This window comes from Carassius auratus, chromosome 26 (genome assembly GCF_003368295.1).
Source record: "Carassius auratus strain Wakin chromosome 26, ASM336829v1, whole genome shotgun sequence".
Classification (NCBI taxonomy): Eukaryota; Metazoa; Chordata; class Actinopteri; order Cypriniformes; family Cyprinidae; genus Carassius; species Carassius auratus.
In genome coordinates, this window is record NC_039268.1 from 13,656,714 (window position 1) to 13,678,488 (window position 21,775).

Here is a 21,775-nt window from a genome sequence, read left to right on the forward strand (position 1 = left end):
AGACTAATACAGAAACAATTCCATTTTAAATACATGCAAATTAGGCGAAGGGCTCAATCATTTGATTTTGTTAAAAGAATCAAACTGTTTAAAGTTATTTCACCATTAATACTTGATATGAAATGCGATATGAAATAACAGTCAGAAAATAAATAATAATAATAATAATAATAATAATAATAATAATAATAATAATAATAATAATATGAATCTTTAGAAAAACAAGATATTAAAAACTATCTGAAGACCAGACCTCCAGTATCCCATAATCCTCCTCTCCTCAGTGTTTCGGGAAGCTGTGTGTGTGTGTGTGTGTGTGTGTGTGTGTGTGTGTGTGTGTGTGTGTGTGTTGGAGTTTGCGTCTGCGTCGTTGTCTCGCTAGCATCATGACGGCGACTAAGAGGAAGACCGCTTTGCAAGATTTTTGCATGTGATTGGGAGGTTATCCCCAGTAGTCTGTGAAACTGGACCTGACGCATCATTCATATTTGGGTAAAGCTCTTGTTTATATTTGTCCTCGGCTTCTTCAACATTAGTTTCAGCGGGGTCTTTCTGGAGGCTTGTACTTATCAGTGAAGGCCGCGCGACACTCGCACGACTCTTTAGCGCGGCTCTCTACAAATGAATGACCGCTTAAAACACGCAAATGATTAGTGATCTCGTGTGCCTTATTAGTAGCTATAACTGTGATACTGTTAATGCACTTTATAGAGGGAGGCTGGTATAGTCGCGTTTGTACAAATGTGAAGAATGTATCTGTTAGTGCATGTGTTACAACGTTCGTGGTCCCGCGGCAATCAGAAACCAGGAAATATCGGGGAATTTGAAAAGTTTTTGGTTGTTGTTGTTGTTTGGAAAAGTCACGGAAATTTAATACAATTTGAAACATGGGAATTTGTGTGTTGGTAGTAAATAGCTCTGCATAGAGGATCAGAAAGCATAATCATCCATTGGACTTCATATAAATCTCAGTCTGTTTTTGATACTTTTGCGCACAAATAAGTAGAATATCATTGTGTTTCTTATTTTTTTATTGTAGTTATTGGATATACATTTTTCTCTATCTCAAATCTCTTTATAGCCTATATGCAGGAATCATGATTGCCTGGAAAAGTAATGTACATCCATTGGTCAGGTGAAAAGTGTGGAAACCTTCTCACTGAAGAACATAAAATACATAACCTGTATTTTATGCAGTAGGCTGATGTCATGAGCAAGTCCAAGATCATATTGTCTGATGTAAATGTATATATACCTTAAAAATGCAATGCATCTGTCAAATGCAAAATTATAATTAGCTTGGTTGAAACTGAGTCCAAGACCATATTTTCTTGACTTTGACTCAAATGAGTACAACACTGCATTCAGCTTCATAATGCTTGTGCCTTGTTGTTTTTCTAACACAGCCCTGCAGAATGTCCAAAATCAGGCGGAAGGTTACAGTGGAGAATTCGAAGACCATATCGGACAGCAGCAGTAGCACGACTCCCCCCTCTCGCAGGCCCAGCGTGTTTGAGAGACTCGGGCCTAGCACGCCCAGTAATGCAGCAGAGGTAGGGATACTGGTCACCCACTGTTGTGCTTTAAAAACCTAGTGTGCTGCCTAACTAGACACTATTACCAGTGTCTATGTAGCTCACTTTGTTTTTGATAAAGTGCTTTTGTAAAGTGTATGAGTGAAAAAGAATGACCCCCATTTGCCTTCCCTGTAGACTCATTGTAGAAACTGGTTAAAGACTGGGAACTGCAGTTACGGTAACACGTGTCGATACACACATGGGACCCCATCACGAGGAAAAGGCTCATCTGGAACATTCAACAGGTGCAAATCTATTGAAGAGATGCTCTTTTATAAGTGTATATGCTCCAGTACCTGGCTAAATGCTGACATGTGTGACATGTTGACGTGTGTTTGCTGTGCAGGTCAGCCGAGAGGCCCTCTGGGGATCTCCGGGAGAGGATGAAAAGTAAGAGACAGGATGTAGATGGTGACACACAGAAAAGAGATACAGACGAGCACACATCACCCACAACCAGAGTACGACGCTTTAACAGCTTGGAGTTAAAATTTCATTCATTTGCATTTTATTGATGAAATTTGGAAGTTCTTTGACATTGAGAAAATTAGTTCTTTTCATTAGCAGCGAGATTCATCCCGAGGCAGACACAGAGAGAAAGAGGATATTAAAATCACAAAGGAACGCACTCCAGCTAGTGAGGAGGAGAGCGCTGATTGGGAAGCCAGTCGTGAAGGTAAAAGATTCTCCAAAGAACCCATGAAATTGATGTGTGTGATTGAGAAATCATTTAAAGGAACAGTTCATCCAAAAGTTTTAATTCGGTCATTAATAACTCACCCTAATGTTGTTCCAAATCCAGAATGTTATTCTTCATAGAACAAATGAAATCTTTCTTTTGAATGAAACCTGTGAGATTTCTATCCCTCCATTGAAAGTTCTTTCTACCAAAACTTTGATTCTTTAAAAAGTTAGTCCTATTGTAATCCAAGTTTATGTATAGCTTTAATTCAGATATAAACACTGATCAATTCACATACATAGTGCACATCAAATATGGTAAACGGTATCTTGACCGTACTTAGTTGATGCACATGAATAAACTGTGCTGATTCTTGTGCTTAAAATAGAAGTCTAAATGAAAGATACGTTAATTAGCATTTTGAAGAGGAATGAAAGTTATGAATTTGGAACTACATGCAGGTGAGTAAATGAAGTAATTGTTATTTCTGGGTGAACTATTTAAAAAAAAATCGTTTGTGTTTAAAAGCAAACAAGGACTTTTCCTCTCTCTCTCTTTCTTATGTTGTCTCCCTGTCAGTTTCAGTCCAGCAGTTTTATATTTGTCATTGATTTTACTAGATTCTGACAACGGTGACTACGATTACGAGTTATCTCTTGAGATAAAGAGACGGAAGATTCAGCGTGAGCTGATGAAGCTGGAACAGGAGAACATGGACAAACGAGAGGAGATCGTCATCAAGAAAGGGGTATATTGCATAAACTCCAAAGACTGACAGAAAGTGAATGTTGGTTATCCTGAATTAATTAACACGTAGAGTAATGGCTTATATATTCTCAACAGGGCCCTGTCCCCAAGAGCAGGACCAGTAATACTTCAAAGGGCAGGGTAGGTTATTTCAGCAAAGACATACTAAAGTGAACATTAATTGAGACTCGATGTATGCTGTTAATACAGACCGTTATCTCTGGGGTTTTATTTTGGTGTGGTCTTGATGTATTTTAGGTTTCCCCTGAGCGCAGCAGTTCTAAGGGATCACCCTCGTCCCGTAAATCCAGCTCACCCAAACGTAAAGCAGGCAAGGGTGGGAGCTCCAGCAAGAAAGAGAAGAAGTCCTCTACTTCCTCAGTCATCTCCTCTCCAGTTTCTGACCAGACCAGGGCAGAGGAAAAGGACAGCAGGTTGGAAAATGCAAGTCAGCATTCAGTTTAAACAGATGTGTGTCAAGTTAAATACTTGACTGCTCTTAAACTTTTCGACCAGGTCATCTAAGAGTGGCCATGGCAAAAGAAAAGGGCCACAAACGCCCAGTCCTCCTCCACCTGTCCCTGTGGAGAACCCAGTGACTGGGAAGAAGCACAAAAATAAACACAAGAACAAGGAGAAATGTGAGGACAAACCTAAAGAAGGGAAAGAACGAGGACGAGATACGGAGAAACACAAAGAGAAAAAGGAAAAACGCAGGTATAGTCACCTTCAAAAGAAATAAATAAAACATAGTATCATAAACTACTAAAATGTTGGTAAAGATTGTCTACTTTTGCCTAAATGTGACTAAACCAGACTTTCTGGTCTGTTCAGTACCTGGCTACTATTGAAATGTTCCCCTGCATGTTTATTTTTGCTTATTTTTGTTTCTATGTAAGATGTGTTTTTGAGTGTGTTCCACCACTTCTTGCTCTGGTACTGGAATTAGCACAGCGACTACTGGTGCCAACTACTGAGATTTTGGAATCACAACAAGACTAATAGATTATTGTCATAATGTATTGTATTTGTTAATATTGGTGGTGCTGGACCAGATACATTTGATCATCCCTGTTTTATCAGTGTATGTGAAAACAAATAATGAAGTAACGTAATAATCTTTTAACATTTCTTTTATTGCAGGGACCGGTCTGATAGTTCCCATAAAGCCAAACGCTCGGTAACATCAGAGGAACGCTCTGGAAGTCTTTCCCCACCCTTAAGGGAACCGTCACCCCCAGCCAGAAGGAGGTTATCCTCCCCTAAACCCACTTCCCAAAAACAGTCTTCACAGCAGAGGTGACAAAAGATGCGCTTAAAATAATTATTTGTTAATCCAGTATCTCACAGATTAGCGCAATGTCACTTTTGACATATTTTTGAGATATCCATGACTTTTGAAAGAATTTGATAAGAGTTAAAGGTCCAAGTCACCAAATTATTAGTTAAATAATTTTTTTAAATCAAATTATTAAATTCAATTGAATTGTTCATACATAATTCTATGTGTGTGTGTGTATATATATATATATATATATATATATATTAGGGTTGTGCAGATAAACAATAGTATCGTGAAAGAACTTATCACCCATAGTGACTAATAAAATAATTAGACATAAAGACTAATCACTTAACATATAACGCACACTATGTGGTGATGATGCAGAAGGACTACGTGAGAATCACTGTGGATAAGTTTGCTCTGCCGACTTATTATTTTCATGCACACCGCTCTATAATGTGATGCATGCAAAATACATAGTTTCGGCCGTTACAAAGTTTCCATCCACAAACAGACGTACATCGTCTTTAGATATAAGGTATTTTATTGCACTTTAACAAGTACGCCCAAGTAATCTGAACGACCTATATATGTGCAATATTTTAAACAAGCCCTCACTAACTGAGTTTAATGCCACAGTTATGTCAGAATGCATCTCATTCTTGTTTCTGTGGCGGTGCGTCGGTCTCGTCTTGAGGCGTGATGTCCAGAGCGATGTATGACTGCATCAGTTCAATTCAACTTTACTTCAAATATCTGAATACCTGTTTTTAATACTTTATATTTAACATGTTCGTTTATGTCCAATAGTAGTGTTAAACTGTTGGACTTTAAATTAAATCTACTATTAATTTTCACCATTGACTGATTTTGCAGAACATTTAGACTGATAATTTCCGTGCGCAGATGCGGCAAATTTGTCAAAGGACGCTCGATATGACAGTTGGGTCAGATTATATATGAACTAGCTGTTTTAAATACAGTATTTTTATATTTAACGTTACTTTTTCAGTTACTTATTGGTGATTCCATAGTCTCTCTCACGCGCACCTGCTCAGTTTAAAACACCAAATAGCTATGCTATGACAGGAAAAAAGAGTCTCTTGCTCCACCCATGAACAATAAAATCGTGTATCATCGATCTCACGAGCTGACCCAACATTAATATATATATATATATATATATATATATATATATGTATGTGTGTGTGTGTGTGTGTGTGTGGATGTATATATATGTATGTACAGGTGCATCTAAAAAAAAAATGTATATCGTGAAAAAGTTTGTAACAAACATTTTTTTATTTTTATTTAGATGATTAGTTTACATATACTTTTACACACACACACAAACATATATATATATATATATATATATATATATATATATATATATATATATATATATATATAATAACTAATTTAACACATCTTGCTTGACAACCCTTTTTTTTCAAGAAAATGCTTTAAGAACAATTTATTTGTTCTTTAACATTTGTCACAAAAAAAAAAATATTTTGGACATTCTAGAATGATTTCTGAAAAGTCATGTTGCCTGACAGATATCAGTCAAAAGCTTATTGTGACATTTAATATCAGTAGTTTGTTTCAAAGATATTGTGAGGGGAACTATCAGTTCCATCTTCATCTAACGTGTTCTCCGTTCTCAGGTCTAAAACTCCTCCCCGTCACTGCCGCAGCCCATCCCCTCCCTCCCGACAGCACCACTCCCCATCTTCACGCTCTGGCTCCTCAGCCCAGAGACACTCCCCATCTCCTCCCCACAGACAGGGTTCTGTCTCTCCTCTTTACCATGGCCTTCCTCCTCCATCTTCATCTTCACCACCTCCCACTCAGTCCTCGCGCTGCTCCCGGTCTCCGCTCACCCCACAGAGAGATCCTTCTCCAACACCCGCTCCTCGCAGGTCCAGCCCCAGCCCCAGTGCCCGTCACCGCTCCCAGGGTAGAGAAAGAGAGAGGGGGAGATCAGAGCGGGACAAGAGTCCTGCACTGCAAGAGAGACGGCATGAGCGCAGAGACGGTGAGAGACACACATCACAGAGTAAATACTGAGAAGGGCTAAAGCATGTCTTGAACATTGTTACGTAAAGAACTTAAATGGATTTAGAAAATGAAGACAAAAGAAAACCGTAAGTGTGCTGGAATTTGTGTTCGGTATCAGTGATTAGTAAAGCCCAACTTCTTTGATTTGATTGGCCATCTTAAAATTTCTAAATATCGAGAGGGACATGTCCCACCATGTCTGTTGTAAACCAATTTTTTAATACATTAAAACACTCTGTTAGAGACTTGTTCAGACTTAAAACTGAGTCTTCGCTGACCCACCTATGACACATTTTTTAGGTTCATGACATGCATAATTCAGTTTGACTGGTTTTTCATATGACAATAGTACAAATACTGTTCAAAACTCTGTTTTTAATTTTTACTTAATTTTTACTTTAAATTTTAAATTTTTTACTTTTACTATTACTTTTTAAAGATGTGTTTTGTTTTGTTATCAATGTTGAAAACCGTTGTGCTGTTTTATATTTTGTGGAAACAATAATACATTTTTCTGGATTCTTTGATTCAATTTAATAAATCCTTGCAGTATGAAATTAATAACTTCTTCCAAAAAAAAAAAACAACTCACTGACCCCACACTAGTGCACATACATAATACAGTTTTGTTGTAATAAATGAGTAGTGGTGTTATTAAAAAGTAGTAGTTTAGGTGTTGGAACTACAGCTAGACTTCACATTTATTTTTTAATTGTTATGTAGCCCTGTATGGGTGTTGTGTTTGGTTTCCACCATACTTATGGCCGTGTGCTAGAGTCCTGCACGGGTTCGGGTAAATTTGGCTGAAACGGGTGAAAAATATCCAACTGTGTCGGATACGGGTGCGGGTCGGGTCGGGTCGGACACAGGGGAAACAAAACAGGTTCAAAACAGTCACGTGCAAATGTAAAAGTAGGCCTACGTTCCACTTTAAAAAAAAAAAATAAATAAATAAATAAAAATCACATCCGCGCGAACAGCTGCATGAGTCATTAGTAAACAGACGTAAAAGACCAGCCAGCTGTTTTTTTTTTTGTTATATATATATATATATATATATATATATATATATATATATTAGGGGTGTAACGATACGCGTATTCGTATTGAACCGTTCGGTACGATGCTTTCGGTTCGGTACGCGGTACGCATTATGTACCAATCGGTTTGTTGGACTAATTAATTATATTTGAAAAAATACATAAAAATTGTGAAATATAATGATATGCGTTCAACAAGGTAGCCCAATAACCTAAACGACGTAACCGGCAGTGCCCCTGACACCCACGAAGAAGAAAAAACCCCACTTATATTTATAACTTATATGTTTATGTTAGGCTACTCAGTCAGGCGCTCGCTCACTCAGTACACGCTGAAGGTTCCCTGCAAAATGGCCAATGCGTTTAACAGACCAGAAATAGAAGATCCTCCAATAACCAACAGGTCTGGTGTTTGGGTGCACTTTACAAATCGATTTACCACCCCTAATATATATATATATATATATATATATATATATATATATATATATATATATATATATATATATATATATATAATCTGAATTAAAATGTGTTTGATTTAAGCCTATTTCAAAATTTGTGTCATAAAATTATATTGCGCATACAGCTCAACTAACGCGATCGTTATAAAGGTGTTTAAACAACAATACACTTCCACTTGCATGTATTTGACAATCGGAATATCAGATATTTCATTCCATAGCTAACACATTTGTGAATATGGGCCTAATCTAGGCTATCCAGTTTAAAACTACTTTGTGCAGCTCATTCAAATGCGCGCTCTGCCGCAGATCCGCCTCTCGCGATGCTCAGCTGTGAACGATTTTAAAATGGGTGCGTTCGACTTGAAGCACAACCTCAGACGGTGGTATGATTCGCTCTGTTGTTCTGTTTTCTTTCAGGATCAAAAATACAACAAATGAAAGTGTTTATCTGTATTTCCGACTGATGAGAACTATGCATATACATTCATAAATCAGTCAATTTTGTATTTTATTATGATATATTTTATTCTAATGTGATCAGTGACTCAAGCACTGATGGACCAAAGAGCACGTATTTTGACATTTGCAGTAAAAACGTGAAATATAAATTCTCCGAAAATGCATTTAATACCAATATATTGAAACGTCTGTTTATATACTCCATTAATAAAGGAGTCCAGACATATGAAAAATATCAGTCCACATGCGTTTTATATTTTATATGAGGGAAATAGACATGCATCCATGCGTGACACAAAAAAATATTTAACTTTTAGGTAGCAAAATATTTTTTTGTAATTCTGTCAATTACACTATTGTTATTAGCTACATTGTCTGCTTTATATTTGCTTCTTATTTATTAAATAAGGGCAATTGATTGATAAAACACTGATCAAAATTAAGATAAAATGTATAAAAAACGAATATCTTTTAAAAAGAGTTTTCCATGAATAACTTCTGAATGACCTGCCAATAAAATTCGAAAAAAAGTGTCTCTAATGTGATTGGCTTAACTGATTTGATTGCGGGTGTGGGTCGGGTGTCGGTTCTATTTTAAACGGGTCGGGTGCGGATTTGAATTAGTGCTGCTGTCTGAAAACGGGTGGGTGGGCGGGTGTGGATTTACAAAATTGGACCCGTGCAGTTCTCTGCCGTGTGCAGCTATTGAATAATTGACTTTTAAATCTGCTCTCTTAATATCCTCTCTGCCCTTAGAGAGCCGCGGGAAGCGTGAGAAAGACAGCAGCCGTGACGAGCGAGACTATGAGGTCGAGCAGAGCTCCTCTCGAGATGACCGCGATGCAAAGGATGGCCGAGACCGGCGCATTGAACGGGATAGAAGAGATGTCCGGGAAGAGCGCCAACACCGCGGGGAGCTCAAAGACACTCGGGATACCCGTGCAGGAGAAACACGAGACCGCTCCGGACGAGAATCCCTGGAGCACAGAGAGAGAGACCGAGACCGGGACCGGGAGAGAGAAAGAGAGAGAGAACGAAGCGAAACCCATAGAAAGGAGGAAATGACACCCCAGGAGGAAAGGAATTATGGAAGAGGACATGGAAGGGAGGAATTGAGAAATGACAGTAGAGTGGACAACAGGAATGAGTCTCGAGCTGAAAGAACAGGAAGAGGAAGGGGCCGAGGGGATGCCACAGTCAAAGGTGAGAAGATAACGATGAGCTTCATCCGAAAAAGGCTATCACAATATTATTCAAATTTCACTACTCATGGTCAAACAAATTCACAGAAACAATATTAATGCAATTATCTATGGCAAGTAGAGGAATAATGATATCAGTCAAATTCATCTTGAACTTTTAGTTTGTGTTTTCGTTTTTTTTTTGAGGAGGATTACAATAATATTAGAGCTTGAAACAAATATTGTGAATTTTTTAAAGCAAATTTTGTGTTTCAGGTTCTGCTCGTGCTGGTAGAGCGTCACAGGCTGACACTTGCAGTGTGAGTGGGCATGACAGCTGGGAGTCCCGCAGCAGTGGTCTCAGAGAGAGGAGCTCAGAGAGAAACACTGATCGTGATCGCTACAATAATGACAGACCGAGAGGAGAACAGCCCAGAGATGAACGACGGGGAGGACATGCAGAGAGAGACCGCCGTGACTACAGAGAAAGAGGTGACTGATGAGCAACAGATGTTCAACCTCAGTGGCTCTAGAGTAGCCCTCGGCATTGATCCCCTGTGCCTTAACCAATCATGTAATAGCCTTGATGCCATTAAATTACTGTCAGAGATTTTAAATGAGATTTGTGACATGCTCAGGGTGTTCAAGCTCCTAGTCACTATGACTTGTTTGTGATGGTTCAAGTCTTCTGAAGCCATTCAGTAGCTTTGTCCAAGAAACAGACAGAAATGTACGTTGTTTCAGGAAACTTTAAATGGGGTGCACAAGTCTGTGAACAATTAGTTTCACATCACAGGACATAGAGAACAAGTTTTGGTGTTATTGATTAGGGGTGTGCCGGTTTCAGAATTGGTGATGACGGTTATGACGTGAGTCAAATGTGACGGTTCATAACATAACCGTCGGGGGGGGGGGTCCAAGTCAATTGGTTGTTCTTGGAGGTAGCGGGTTAACTCCGTGTCAGCGCGCGCTCTGATCGGTAAAGGGGCAGAGATTTCAGACCTCCATTTATTAAGGAGATCTGTCACAAAACTCATCATCCGCGCCAACGTTTTTTGATCAAATTTCAAAGCCGCACCCGCCCGCCATCCGCTGATTGTTTTGGGGTCTATGGCGATGCAATGCTTTGCTGATGCGAGCCGCAAAAAAAAAAGCCATTGCCATTTGCCCATTAGCTCCGCCCACTACCGGAGAAACTGGTATGTCTTCTGCTTGTTCGAAAATGAATATGAATATTTCTAAATTTAATCCATTATTTTGACAGGAGAAGACAACAAAGAATAGTTTACATATAGCGTGTTGTTTAAGCGTGGTAAGACTCTCGCTCTCTCTCTCTTTGCATGTGTGAGAAACAGCGCTATCAGTAAAGTGACGGTGAGTCGTGTGCCTTCACAAAGAGTTTACAGTGCATCAAATACAGGTGCGCTGTGCGTCCATTGAGATGAGCTGAAAAGTTCAGATCGCTTGAAGGAGAGAGAACTCTGAAGCCCAGATGCTGAAATTAATGCAAGCGTCATGCGCTTCAGTCTATGTAGTAAACAAACCCGCACGTCTCTGCCATTCATTAATTCACACAGAGACGCGCAGAACACGGATTTATATTTTAAACAACTTTTGCGGCTTAATATTTACAGATACTTGTCCATATGGAGATTTGATTTGATTATTTTATGCTAACTTTGGCAAATTCCATGACTGTCCATATTAAAATGCAAGTTTCATTTTCATGACTGGATTTCGAGATTCCGTCCTCGTTTTTTGCTTCATGGAAATCATAGAGCAAATTTCAAAGCCGCACCCGCCCGCCATCCACTGCTTGTTTTGCGGTCTATGGCGATGCAATGCTTTGCTGATACGAGCCGCAAAAAAAAGCCATTGTCTGTTCTAGAAAGGATGCAGCAAAGATATTTAATCCTAAAGTATGAGGCATAGGCCTACGATGAGTTTCATTTACAATGAGATGTGCTCTAGTTCACAGTGCAGTGCAAGTGAACGCGGCGCGCTGGTGCTTCCATGTCACGGTTATCATTGTCTGCTTTACTTGCTTTTTATTTATTAAAATACATGCAATTGGTTGATGAAACATTTATTAAAATTAAGATAAAATTTGTACAAAACGAAATTCGTTTTTAAGAAAGGTTTTCTACAAAGCAAAATTTAATGAAGTGGTAAATATCATGTCTGAAGATGTACAAAACTTCATTAAGTGGTAAAAACCATGTCTCCCGATATATTGCGCATCTTATGATCCTATCTAAAAAATGAAAATAATTTTTGATAAAAAATGTTGGTAAAAAATATTTTAATGACACGGTTTTGGCGGTTATAGAGTTCTAATGACGGTGTTCAACTATAACCGTCGGTCTCACGGTTATATACGAACCGTCACACCCCTATTATTGATCTGTTTTTGTTCAACAGAACAAAGAGCCCCTTCTCCTGTCCGCCAGCAAAACCGCAGTGAGCACCTCGATCGTGAAGAGAGAAGAGATGATCGAAGGAGTGATCGGGCAGATGACAGACGAGATGACCGGACCCGTGAGAGAGAGAAGGACAGGGAGAGAGAAAGAGAGAAGGAGAGGGAGAGAGAGAGGGAGAAAGAACGGGAAAGGGAGGCTGAAAGAGAGCGGGAAAGAGTCCGGGAGAGGGAGCAGGAGAGAGAGAGGGAAAGAGAGCGAGAGAGGGAGAGGGAGGAGCGAGAAAGAGAGAGGGAAAGAGAAAGAGAAAGAGAGGAGCGGGAAAGGGAGCGAGAAGAGCAGGAGAAGGAAAGGGAACGAGAGAGGAAGGAGAGGGAACGGGAAAGGGAGCAGAGAGAGAGAGAACGGCAGAGGGAGTGGGATGAGAGAGAAAAAGAGAGGGAAGAGAGACGAAAAAAAAAAGATGATTCGAGAGATGACCGCTCCGCTCGAGATGCTCATGAAGAGAGAAAGAACACGTAAGTGCTGCAGTGTTGTTGGTCAATCTTTCTTTAATTTAAATGTGTCTGTTTTGAGTACATTATGAAATAAAACTAAATCGTTTCTAAAACTGAAGTCATTTTTCATTCTGCAACTGAATTTAGACATCACAGCATTGCAATGTACAGTAGGCAATAGTGTCTTTAATCATTTGAAAGAATAACTTTAAAGCACTGAGCAATTAACTCCAAAGTTAATTGAAATTTAACTTGAAAATATTCCCATTACCATTACACATCATCATACGTTGTCTAGCTCCTACAACACACACACATATACTGGTGTGCATTAGAGTATTTATAAGGTTACAAAAGATTTCTATTTCAAATAAATGCTGTTCTTTAAAACTTGTTTTTCATCAAAGATTCATACATTATTTTTATATCAGTTTCCACAAAAATATGAAGCAGCACAACTGTTTTCAACATTGCTGATAATAACTGTTTCGCAAATAGATCTCAAATCTCAAGATTATGTGACACTGAAGACTGGAGTAATGACCATTAAAAATTCAGCTTTACATCACAGGAATAACATTCACATAAAAAAAATATAATTGTAATTATATTTCACAATATTACTTTTTTTTACTGTATTTTTGATCAAATAAATGCAGCTTGGACAAGTACTAGAGACTTCTTTCAAAAACATGAAATTTAACAGACCAGAAATGGAACGCTTGTGTGTGTGTGTTATAAAAAGTTTGACATTAGACATTTTTTCAGTTGTTCAACAATGTTTACCTTTCACTTTGTTTGCAGTCGTAAGAGACGTGCTGAGAACACTCCCAGTCCACGACCGTCTCCTAAAAGAGGGCGAGATGTGAGCCCTGCAGACAGTGACAGTTACAACAGGACGGAGGAGAAAGGTAGGAGTTCAACTGAGTCAAGTGCAAGGTTATGTTTACACTCCGTAGCACTCCTCATAGATTTATTTGTTCACACATGTAGAATATTTGGATGTAACCTGTATGGTTTTGCTTCAGGTGATAAGCACCGACTGTTGAGTCAAGTGGTTCGTCCTCAAGAAACGGTCCGCTCGCCTGTCCGCTCGCCTGTCCGCTCGCCTGTCCGCTCGCCTGTCCGCTCCTTTACTGATGATAAACACAAGCGCTGGAAAGATGAGGATAAAAAAGAAAGCCGTGGCCGAAATGAGGAGGTGGATTCTCGCAGTGAGAGAGCATCAGGAAGAGGAACAGAGCGACATGGAGAACATACTCCAGACATTTCTGCTACAGGCATTTCTGAGTCCAGAAGAGGAAAAGAGCAGAGGGACATCCCTACTACCGCGCTTACTCCTCCTCCTCTTTCTGTAGACTCTTTATTAGCTGTTCATGAAGAGGGGAAGAAAAAGACTAAATCTCAGAAGAAAATTCTGAAGAAGAACCGTAAAGAGGAGGAATCTGGCGGAGGGGACCGTAGTAACCCTGAACCCCCGTCCTCCTCCTCTATAGCTGAAGCCCCCCAGGCTCTCCTCTCACCTCGCAAGACAGCCAAGAAGAAGGTCTTAGAAAGGAAGCGCAAGCGCTCACAAGGTCCTGAGTCAGACGTTTCTGAGGACGAGCTGGTTGCCCAGCATCCCCTCACTAAGAGGCGACGAGGTCCACGCACTCCTCCGCCAGTCAGCAAGGAGGACCTTCCCTCCCAGAGGGCTTTAACGGCTGGACAGAGTTCCCTCTCTGCTAAAATAGATGCCAACTTCAGCGACTGGTCTGACGAGGATGTACCAGAGCGAGGCGAGACCTCCTCTGCCTCCCTGCAATCTAATAGGCCTCCGGAGCGGCTGCTTCCCTCTGAACGTGCCCCTAGAAGGGGTGCACGCGGTGGCGGTCGGGACCGTTCGGACCCCCCAATCGCCCCCCTGCTCCCTGACCCTCCAATGCTGATACAGTCTCTTCCTTTACAACCGTTACTGCCGCAACACATGCTGCGTAAACCTCAGCAAGCAGACATGCAGCAGCGCAGCAACCAAAGCCGCGCTCCTTCGAGAAGACTACGCTCGCCCTCCAATGAGACTGCCCACCGCGATGAAGGTCCTCAGGGACTCAGGACCCGCAGAGGACTCATGCAAGGTGGCAATATTCGAGAGAGAGAGCGAGAGAGGGAACGGGACAGAGAGTGGGAACGAGAGAGGGAGCGAGAGAGGGAGAGAGAGCGGGACAGGGCAGTGGCCAGTGAACAGATGGGAGGAGAGAGGATGTCGAGGATTGATCAGCTCCGCAGAGGAGAACCCAGTCGAAGTACTTCCTCAGGTGAGACCCCTCATCAAAGCTTGGAGTTTCAAAGAAACGTTTTGTAGTATTGTTGAGATATATTATTTTATATTACTTTTATGTTTAATGGCGTATATAAGAATTAATGATAATAATGCTGTACTTGTACATATGGGTACAGTCATTTTACACACTTCTAAAACTGTTGCAACAGAGATGGAAATAAAAATGTGTTATTTTCCATCTTTGTTGCCCCAGTTTTGCAAGTGCCTTTTTCTGTTCTTAAGAAGGGGGTGTCCCAATACATAGTGTATGTACAAATCATTGGTGTTTGGTGATTAGTTTTTGGCTGAAGGTCTGCATTTAAAGTCACACCAGAGGTGTTCAACTGGGATCAGGACTTGGCTTTCTGCAGACTCAAGTTCTTCCACACTGACTGAATCAATCATTTCTTTTTGAATCTTGCCTTCTACACAGAGGCACTGTCATGTTAGAATAGAAAAGGGTTCTGCCCAAACTGTTGCTATAAAATTAGCAACACGCAATTCCCTAGAACATTATTAAATGCTTAAACATTAAGATTTGTGCTCACGGAAACATCCAAGACAGAAAAAGGATTCGAAATTAAACCTATATTTGTGTTTTGACTCTGGTGCTCTGGATAATGTGTTGAACAATTCCTGAGCAGTTGTTATTGTCACATTTTTTTGTAACTTGTAATGTTCAAGTTTTGAATTATTCATAACATAAACTTTTATTGACTTCCACAGACCGGCAGGACTCCCGGAGTCACAGTTCTCGTCGTAGTTCACCAGAGTCTGAGCGCCAGGCTCGCTCCAGAGCCGGCTCCTACGAGAGCCGCGAGCGAGACCGGGAGCGAGATCGGGATCAGTTGGATCGAGAGCGTGAGAAAAAGGATCCCCGTCTGATGCAAAACCAACAAGCTCCACAGCGAGACTGGGACCTAGAACCCCGTGAGTGGGGTGGGCGGGGCAGAGAGCCCCTCCTCCGTGGCAACCGTGAGCCAGTGCTGGCACATGAGCGAATGGATCGTGAGCGTGGTGAAAGGGACCGTGAGCGTGAACGGGAAAGGATGCTTCTGTTTGACCATCAGGCTCACAGGGAACCAAAGAGCAGATCTGAAACTAAGATGGAGAGGGGAGAGTTTGAGCCGCTGTTGCCCAGAGAAGCCCTAATGGATGTAGAGAAGCCAACAGACAACTCACAGCTGCAAGGGGAAGCATCTGAACCGAAAATGAACAGTCTTGATGGTAGGACTTTATTCTCGACAGTTCTCAAACTGTTGCCTGATGTGTGTGAAGATTTTGTTTCAGTTTACTGTGATTTGTTCTGTCTCTCAGAAGAGGAGAATGGAAAGGGGGATGATGCGCAGTCTGCTGTCTCAGGTGGTGAGGAGTATGAGCCAATCAGTGATGATGAACTGGACGAGATTCTGGCTGACAGTCAAAAGAGGGACGAACAGCAAGATGATGAAAAGATTTCTGGTACATAACACTATTTAAAGCAGGATCCCATGAAAACCCATTTAGCCCACAATCAAATGGCCTGCCAGTCTTATTTTTCCCACCAAAATTTCACAGTAAACTGAAAATATTCTTGCACTTCTTATAATAATATAGGATCTGTTACTTTGTGTTTTGCACCATTGCTTTGGCAAAACATCTGTTAATCAAACTAAAATTGAAATCTTGATATTGGCTTAGAGCGCTTATAAAACTGATATTTAAAAAGGCTGTGATTTAAATATAAAGTCAGTTCTGCAGTAAATACAAGGAACTCCATCTCTGCATCTCCAGCTTGCAGATTTGATATGAAGGAAAACATACATATTGTAATTTGACTACTGTAAAATAATATACTTACAATGAAAGTTTTTCTTTAAAGGGCACCTTTTATACCCCATTTTACAAGATGTAATATTGATCTTGGGTGTACCCAGGGTGTTTGTGAGGTTTCTGCCCATAATACCCAACAGATCATTTATTATAGCAGCTAGCTGGAAAATGTCATTTTTGGGGTGTGTCTAAAAATGAGCTGCTTTGGAGTGTATCTCTTTAAAGCCAAAGGAGCCTCATATTCCCGCCCCGTCTCTACAAGAGGGTGAAGTCGTGTATACATCTCTCTGCATTGCCCATCTACAGCAGTAAACAGACAGTAGAAGCAACATAACTGAGAGCGAGAGAACCGGTGTTTAGCCGTACATATGGGCAGCCAAATGCACTGAAAGTGGGACGAAACGGCACAGTGTTACTGAACTCGCGTCACGATAACCTGTCATTGGCGGATCAATTGACCGAGCCATGCTACCGAACGAATCTCACGCTATGAACGCCGTAAACTAATCTAACATGCGTGCCGCTGATCAGGTAAAAAAAATACTTAATGTACACACACAAATATGGTTAAAGCGTTAAGCGCTATAACAACATGACATTCACAAAGTATTAAACGTCTAGAGTGATATATGTATTTAGGTAGATTTTTAGGCACATTACCTTAATACAAGAAAGGAGTCCACCGTGTTCTCAGCAGCTCAGATTTTGGGAGAAAATTAAGACTCTTATGTTCACTCTTGCATCCAAACACAGAGCATCGGGATTGCTTGAGAGACTTTGTTGACGTCACAGCTGCTCAAGGGCAGAGAAAATAGCTGACCGTGTACAACCGCTGAGTGCAGAAACAGTAGCAATGCAGGGCTGTCAATCAACCCCGTGGTCCGGCCCTATGCAGTGTGACGTCACACAGCATGAAAATCAAAACAGCAGGCCTAGTGAGACTGACTTGGTTTAAAGGGGATTAAAAAATGAGGAGTGGGTGGATTTTTATCATTGTAGGGTGGTTGTGTTCACATACTGCCAACATACATTTGACCAAACACCATGTAAAAGTGGATTTTGCATAATGGGTGCCCTTTAATAGCAACAACAATATGGACTAATTCCACTTTTCCAATAAATGAAAAGACTTTACTACTCCATTCAAAAGCTCTTAATTTGGATTTCCTAACTTTGCTATCACAATGCACAAGATTGATGCATTTAAATTTTTAAATGTACACAATGTTCTTCTTGGGGAGCATAACTTGGATGGGCTGAGGTCTACCCACCATTGTCTCACAAAATCAGAATAGGAATAAAAACCTGTCTACATATATCATTCCTGAAACATTGTTAAATCAGGTCAAGAACACTTCACGTGTCCGAGGTGATAAATGCAGCAAATTAATTTTTACGGAATTATACACACCCTAACAAAGACATACGCAGAAATGTATTCATAGTCTTAAAATTCCTCTCTCTCATATTCCAGTTGTTAATAATATGCCATTTGCGTGTTCTGTTTCAGGGCCTCTAGATGTGATTGATGTAGATTGGTCCAGTTTGATGCCCAAGCAAAAACAGGAGCCTAGAACTCCTGGGGCAGCGCTGCTCCGATTCACCCCGGGGGCTGTATTGCTCAGAGCAGGGGTGTCCAGACGCTTAGCTGGGCCTCAGCTCCTTGCCAGAGTTAAAGAAGTGTGTTCCAGAGAGTTGGAAGACCCTAAAGGTAAATGTGCAAATCTATAAACAAGTATAAGGGTCAATTTTGGGGATGGGCTTTTTTGAAGGAGGAAGTGTTATCGTGGATTAAGGACTCATATTTTAGCCTAAGAATGGTTTGAAGATAAAAACATCTTAATATTGGATTTGTTTCTTAGAAACACACATCTTTTGCCTTCACAAGACGTGAGAACATTTTCAGCAAAGTTTCATTACAAATTAGTGTCTACATATTACATCTATTATATCAGAATTTTTTTTATTTTTTGGTGATCAGTGTAGTTATACAAACATGTTTGGTTAACAGTGACTTGAATCTCATATTTATCCACAGATGCTGATAAACTCTTGGAGCATGATCTGGGTGCTCTGAACATGGCTGCATACAACAGGAGAATGGAGAGGGCCAACCTACTGAGGAGCCTGGGCCCTTGCTGCAAGGCACTGTGTGCTCGCAGAGACATTGCTGTACGCAGACAGCTCCTGAAAAACGACAAGGTGCTTTTATGGTCTTCAATCACAGGCACTGCTTTTGTATAATATTCTGGAATGTGATTAGCTGCCTGAGAAATGTTTACCAGATGTTGGTATTAACAAAAGAAATCTACACAGATAAAGACATCTTAATATTACAATTCATTAAAAATGTATGTATAATAAAGTGGAATGAAACGGGAAGAAAGAATTGAATACACTAATAAAAATCGAGTACTGCTTGGTCAGGCAAGACAAGAGACAGCAGCTGATTTTCAAGTGGTTCAGGGGAACTATTTCGAGTTATTTTCTGTTAATTTCCAGTCCATTCTAGGGCTGTGCGATTAATAAAAATCATCATAAAATCACGATTTGAGGGTGCGCGGTTTCTAAAGCGTTTCTATAGCACGATTTTCCGCGGTCCTGATCTCCCACAGTATGCTATCCAATCCAATCAGAATGCAGCGCCTAGCGCGAGAACAGAACGGACTGGGCATATGCCTAACTCCAGGTTCACCCACTGTCTGTAATGCGCCTTTTTTCCGAGCCCATGTTAACGGATCAGAGCATTCACACTGCACGTGGTGAAAGGCTAGAAATAAAAAATAAAAAAGCAAGCACGTCTGGTTTTGTGACCGAGCAATGGAAATCTGCGTGTAAACATAGAGATTTGCGCTCGTGCATTATTTTAATGTGCTTTTTGCATTACATTAATGCGCTCTCACTCCTGCTTCTGCACCACATAGACATACTGTAAACACACTGCAAACAGAGTATGCGTGAACCTGTATAATGTATAACAAATCTATTTCACACCTGAGGCACCGCTACAATCAATGAGCTCTATAAACAATACATGGCAAAAAAGAAAAAAGTCCCTGAACACAGGATTTATTTATTTATATTTCTTTGGCAAGTCTAGAAATTTTGTTATACCTTTACTATAGTGAGTTATTTTGACTTATGTCTGTTCTAGAGACGTTACAACTTTTTGATAAAGCACTAATTGGTTTTCTTTTGGAAATCTGTTTCAAATAAATCCTGAATGCATTTATGACTGTAAAGCATATCGGTGTGTCAAATTTGTGATTAAAATCGAAATCACAAAATTGATCAAAGATAAAGTTTTTTTTTTTTTGTCCATATAGCACAGCCCTAGTCCATTAGATAAATTCAGTTAACAATCTAGCTTCTGAGTACTAAGTTATTAACCCAACAACAATAGCGGGGTCAAATTTTTTTGTAGTGGGCCGCACAAACGTATGTGTTTGGTTGTGTGGGCCGTGAGTTGAAAAAGGTTGGGAACCACTGCTTTAGAGTATCATTTAATAAAAAAATAAAAACATTAAAGGGATAATGCACACACACAATTTTAATTCAATCATTTACTCACCTTCATGTTGATTCAGACCTTTCTTTTGTGGAACATAAATGGTATTCTGAAGACTTTTGGTAACAAAGCTGTTTTGGTTACAAATGACTTTCATTGTATGAACACAAAAATTTGATATTTCTCAAATTATCTTTTTATGTTCCATAGTTTATGTTAGGCCGTAATGTTAGCCTAAATGTTTGTTGTCAAACAATTAATTGCGATTATTAAAATGTTATGTTTATATATTACATATATTTATATATAATATAAAATAGAATTATATAAATGTATATACATGTAAATATTTTCATATTCAAATATAATAAACAGTACACACACACATTATGCACATAAAAATGTTTATTCTGGATGAGATTAATCGTTTGACGACACAAATAAATGAATATATTGCACCAGGGCTGCAATTATTTACTCAAAAACGGTAAGCACAGTAATATTTTGAAATATTACAATTTAAAATAACTGTTAATGTAACTGTTTCAAGCTAAATTTTCAGCAGCCATTACTCCACTCTTCAGTGTCACATGACCCTCAATGATTTGCTGTTCAAGAAACATTTCAATTCATCATCACTGTTGAAAACAGCTGCTTCATATATTTGTAGAAATTATAAATTCAACTCATTTTTAGGCTTTTATTTGAAATATTTTTGTTAAAGTCTTTATCACTTTTGACCCGTCTAGTGCATCAGTTTCTATTGTATTAAGTATTAATTTCTTACAAAAAAAAGAATGCGTGGAGTGATATTTTTCTAGAATGTATTAGACTGCTGTATATTTAAGTAATATTTTTGTACTTATTTCATTTAAATTATTTTAGTAAGGTATGCTTGATTCAGTATTTGGTTTAATGCTTCTGTTTTCCTCATCGTGTAGGGCACAACCAAGCAGATCTACACCAGCACTCCGGTGGTAGACAATGAACTTATGCAATGCAGTTTACGTCTCTTTAAAAAGAAACTGGCCTCCAGCCTGTCCAGTGGACAGAAGACTGATGCAGCCCAACACCTGAGCACACCAGCAGAGCTGTGCGTCTCCTGATTGTGCTCAGTGAGTACAGTCTGAAAGTCCTGATCACACATCACTGCTGATGAAGGATTGCTGCCCTAAACCTCAGAAGAAATGCAGAGACTGGACATACTAGCCTGTGGAGATGCGGTCTAAAGTTTCCCAACCCTTCAACTTTAAACCAGAAGTGTGATAACCATACTGCACAAGGACTTTGTCATTTACATTTGTTTTAGAGAAGATTTTTTGTAAAATCAGAGGTGTGAACAATGGTTGCTGAATGTTTGTAGGATATACAATGGGTGCTGAAGATATACATACAAATGACTGTATTTGTTATGTGTATCTAACTTCTGTTCCCCTTGTTTTTCAGTTTTGTTTTAAGATATTTGTGTTTAGTCTCAGCACTCTTGTTCGAAGTGATTCCCTGTTTTATTAAAACATGATTCAACAAAAAAAAAATGGATGTTTAGTGTATCAACCTTGTTGCTTTAAAGTGGTATCTGTATTATAAACCTATAAAAATGTATTACGGAAACAGGATGTTGTTTTATTACATCCGTACTACGTGTAAATAAAATAAAAGGTTAAGGTTTACATTAGTAGTGAACATGTAAGTGGGGTTATTCAAATAATGGTTACGTCAAAAATAGGAGCCAAATGAGAG

At 39.6% G+C, this 21,775-nt stretch overlaps 1 protein-coding gene across 3 annotated transcripts; it reads left to right on the top strand.

Moving 5' to 3' along the window:
- Positions 1 to 330: 330 nt before the first annotated feature.
- On the top strand, positions 331 to 21,651 carry zc3h13 (zinc finger CCCH-type containing 13). 3 transcript variants are annotated; one of them, XM_026204336.1, is made up of 21 exons: positions 331 to 492; positions 1,407 to 1,553; positions 1,713 to 1,822; positions 1,924 to 2,038; positions 2,142 to 2,253; positions 2,880 to 3,007; positions 3,103 to 3,147; positions 3,265 to 3,440; positions 3,523 to 3,723; positions 4,150 to 4,305; positions 5,962 to 6,332; positions 9,078 to 9,524; positions 9,779 to 9,994; positions 11,924 to 12,437; positions 13,221 to 13,327; positions 13,445 to 14,710; positions 15,442 to 15,942; positions 16,033 to 16,176; positions 18,038 to 18,238; positions 18,566 to 18,729; positions 20,977 to 21,651. In XM_026204336.1, exons 2-21 carry the CDS (start codon positions 1,416 to 1,418, stop codon positions 21,139 to 21,141), a joined length of 5,277 nt encoding a protein of 1,758 aa, XP_026060121.1. In that variant the 5' UTR covers positions 331 to 492; positions 1,407 to 1,415; the 3' UTR covers positions 21,142 to 21,651. The 3 variants fall into 3 exon arrangements, with proteins under 3 accessions (XP_026060121.1, XP_026060122.1, XP_026060123.1); XM_026204337.1 differs by having other exon boundaries at positions 16,036 to 16,176; XM_026204338.1 differs by lacking the exons at positions 331 to 492; positions 1,407 to 1,553; positions 1,713 to 1,822 and having other exon boundaries at positions 2,129 to 2,253.
- Positions 21,652 to 21,775: the final 124 nt, after the last annotated feature.

Bases quoted from the DNA above. Each gene is read 5' to 3' on its own strand.
- zc3h13 (XM_026204336.1), top strand. From the start codon at position 1,416: ATGTCCAAAATCAGGCGGAAGGTTACAGTGGAGAATTCGAAGACCATA. The intron at 13,328-13,444 runs GTAGGAGTTCAA...GTTTTGCTTCAG, and splicing joins CAACAGGACGGAGGAGAAAG to GTGATAAGCACCGACTGTTG. The intron at 18,239-18,565 runs GTAAATGTGCAA...ATTTATCCACAG, and splicing joins AGAGTTGGAAGACCCTAAAG to ATGCTGATAAACTCTTGGAG.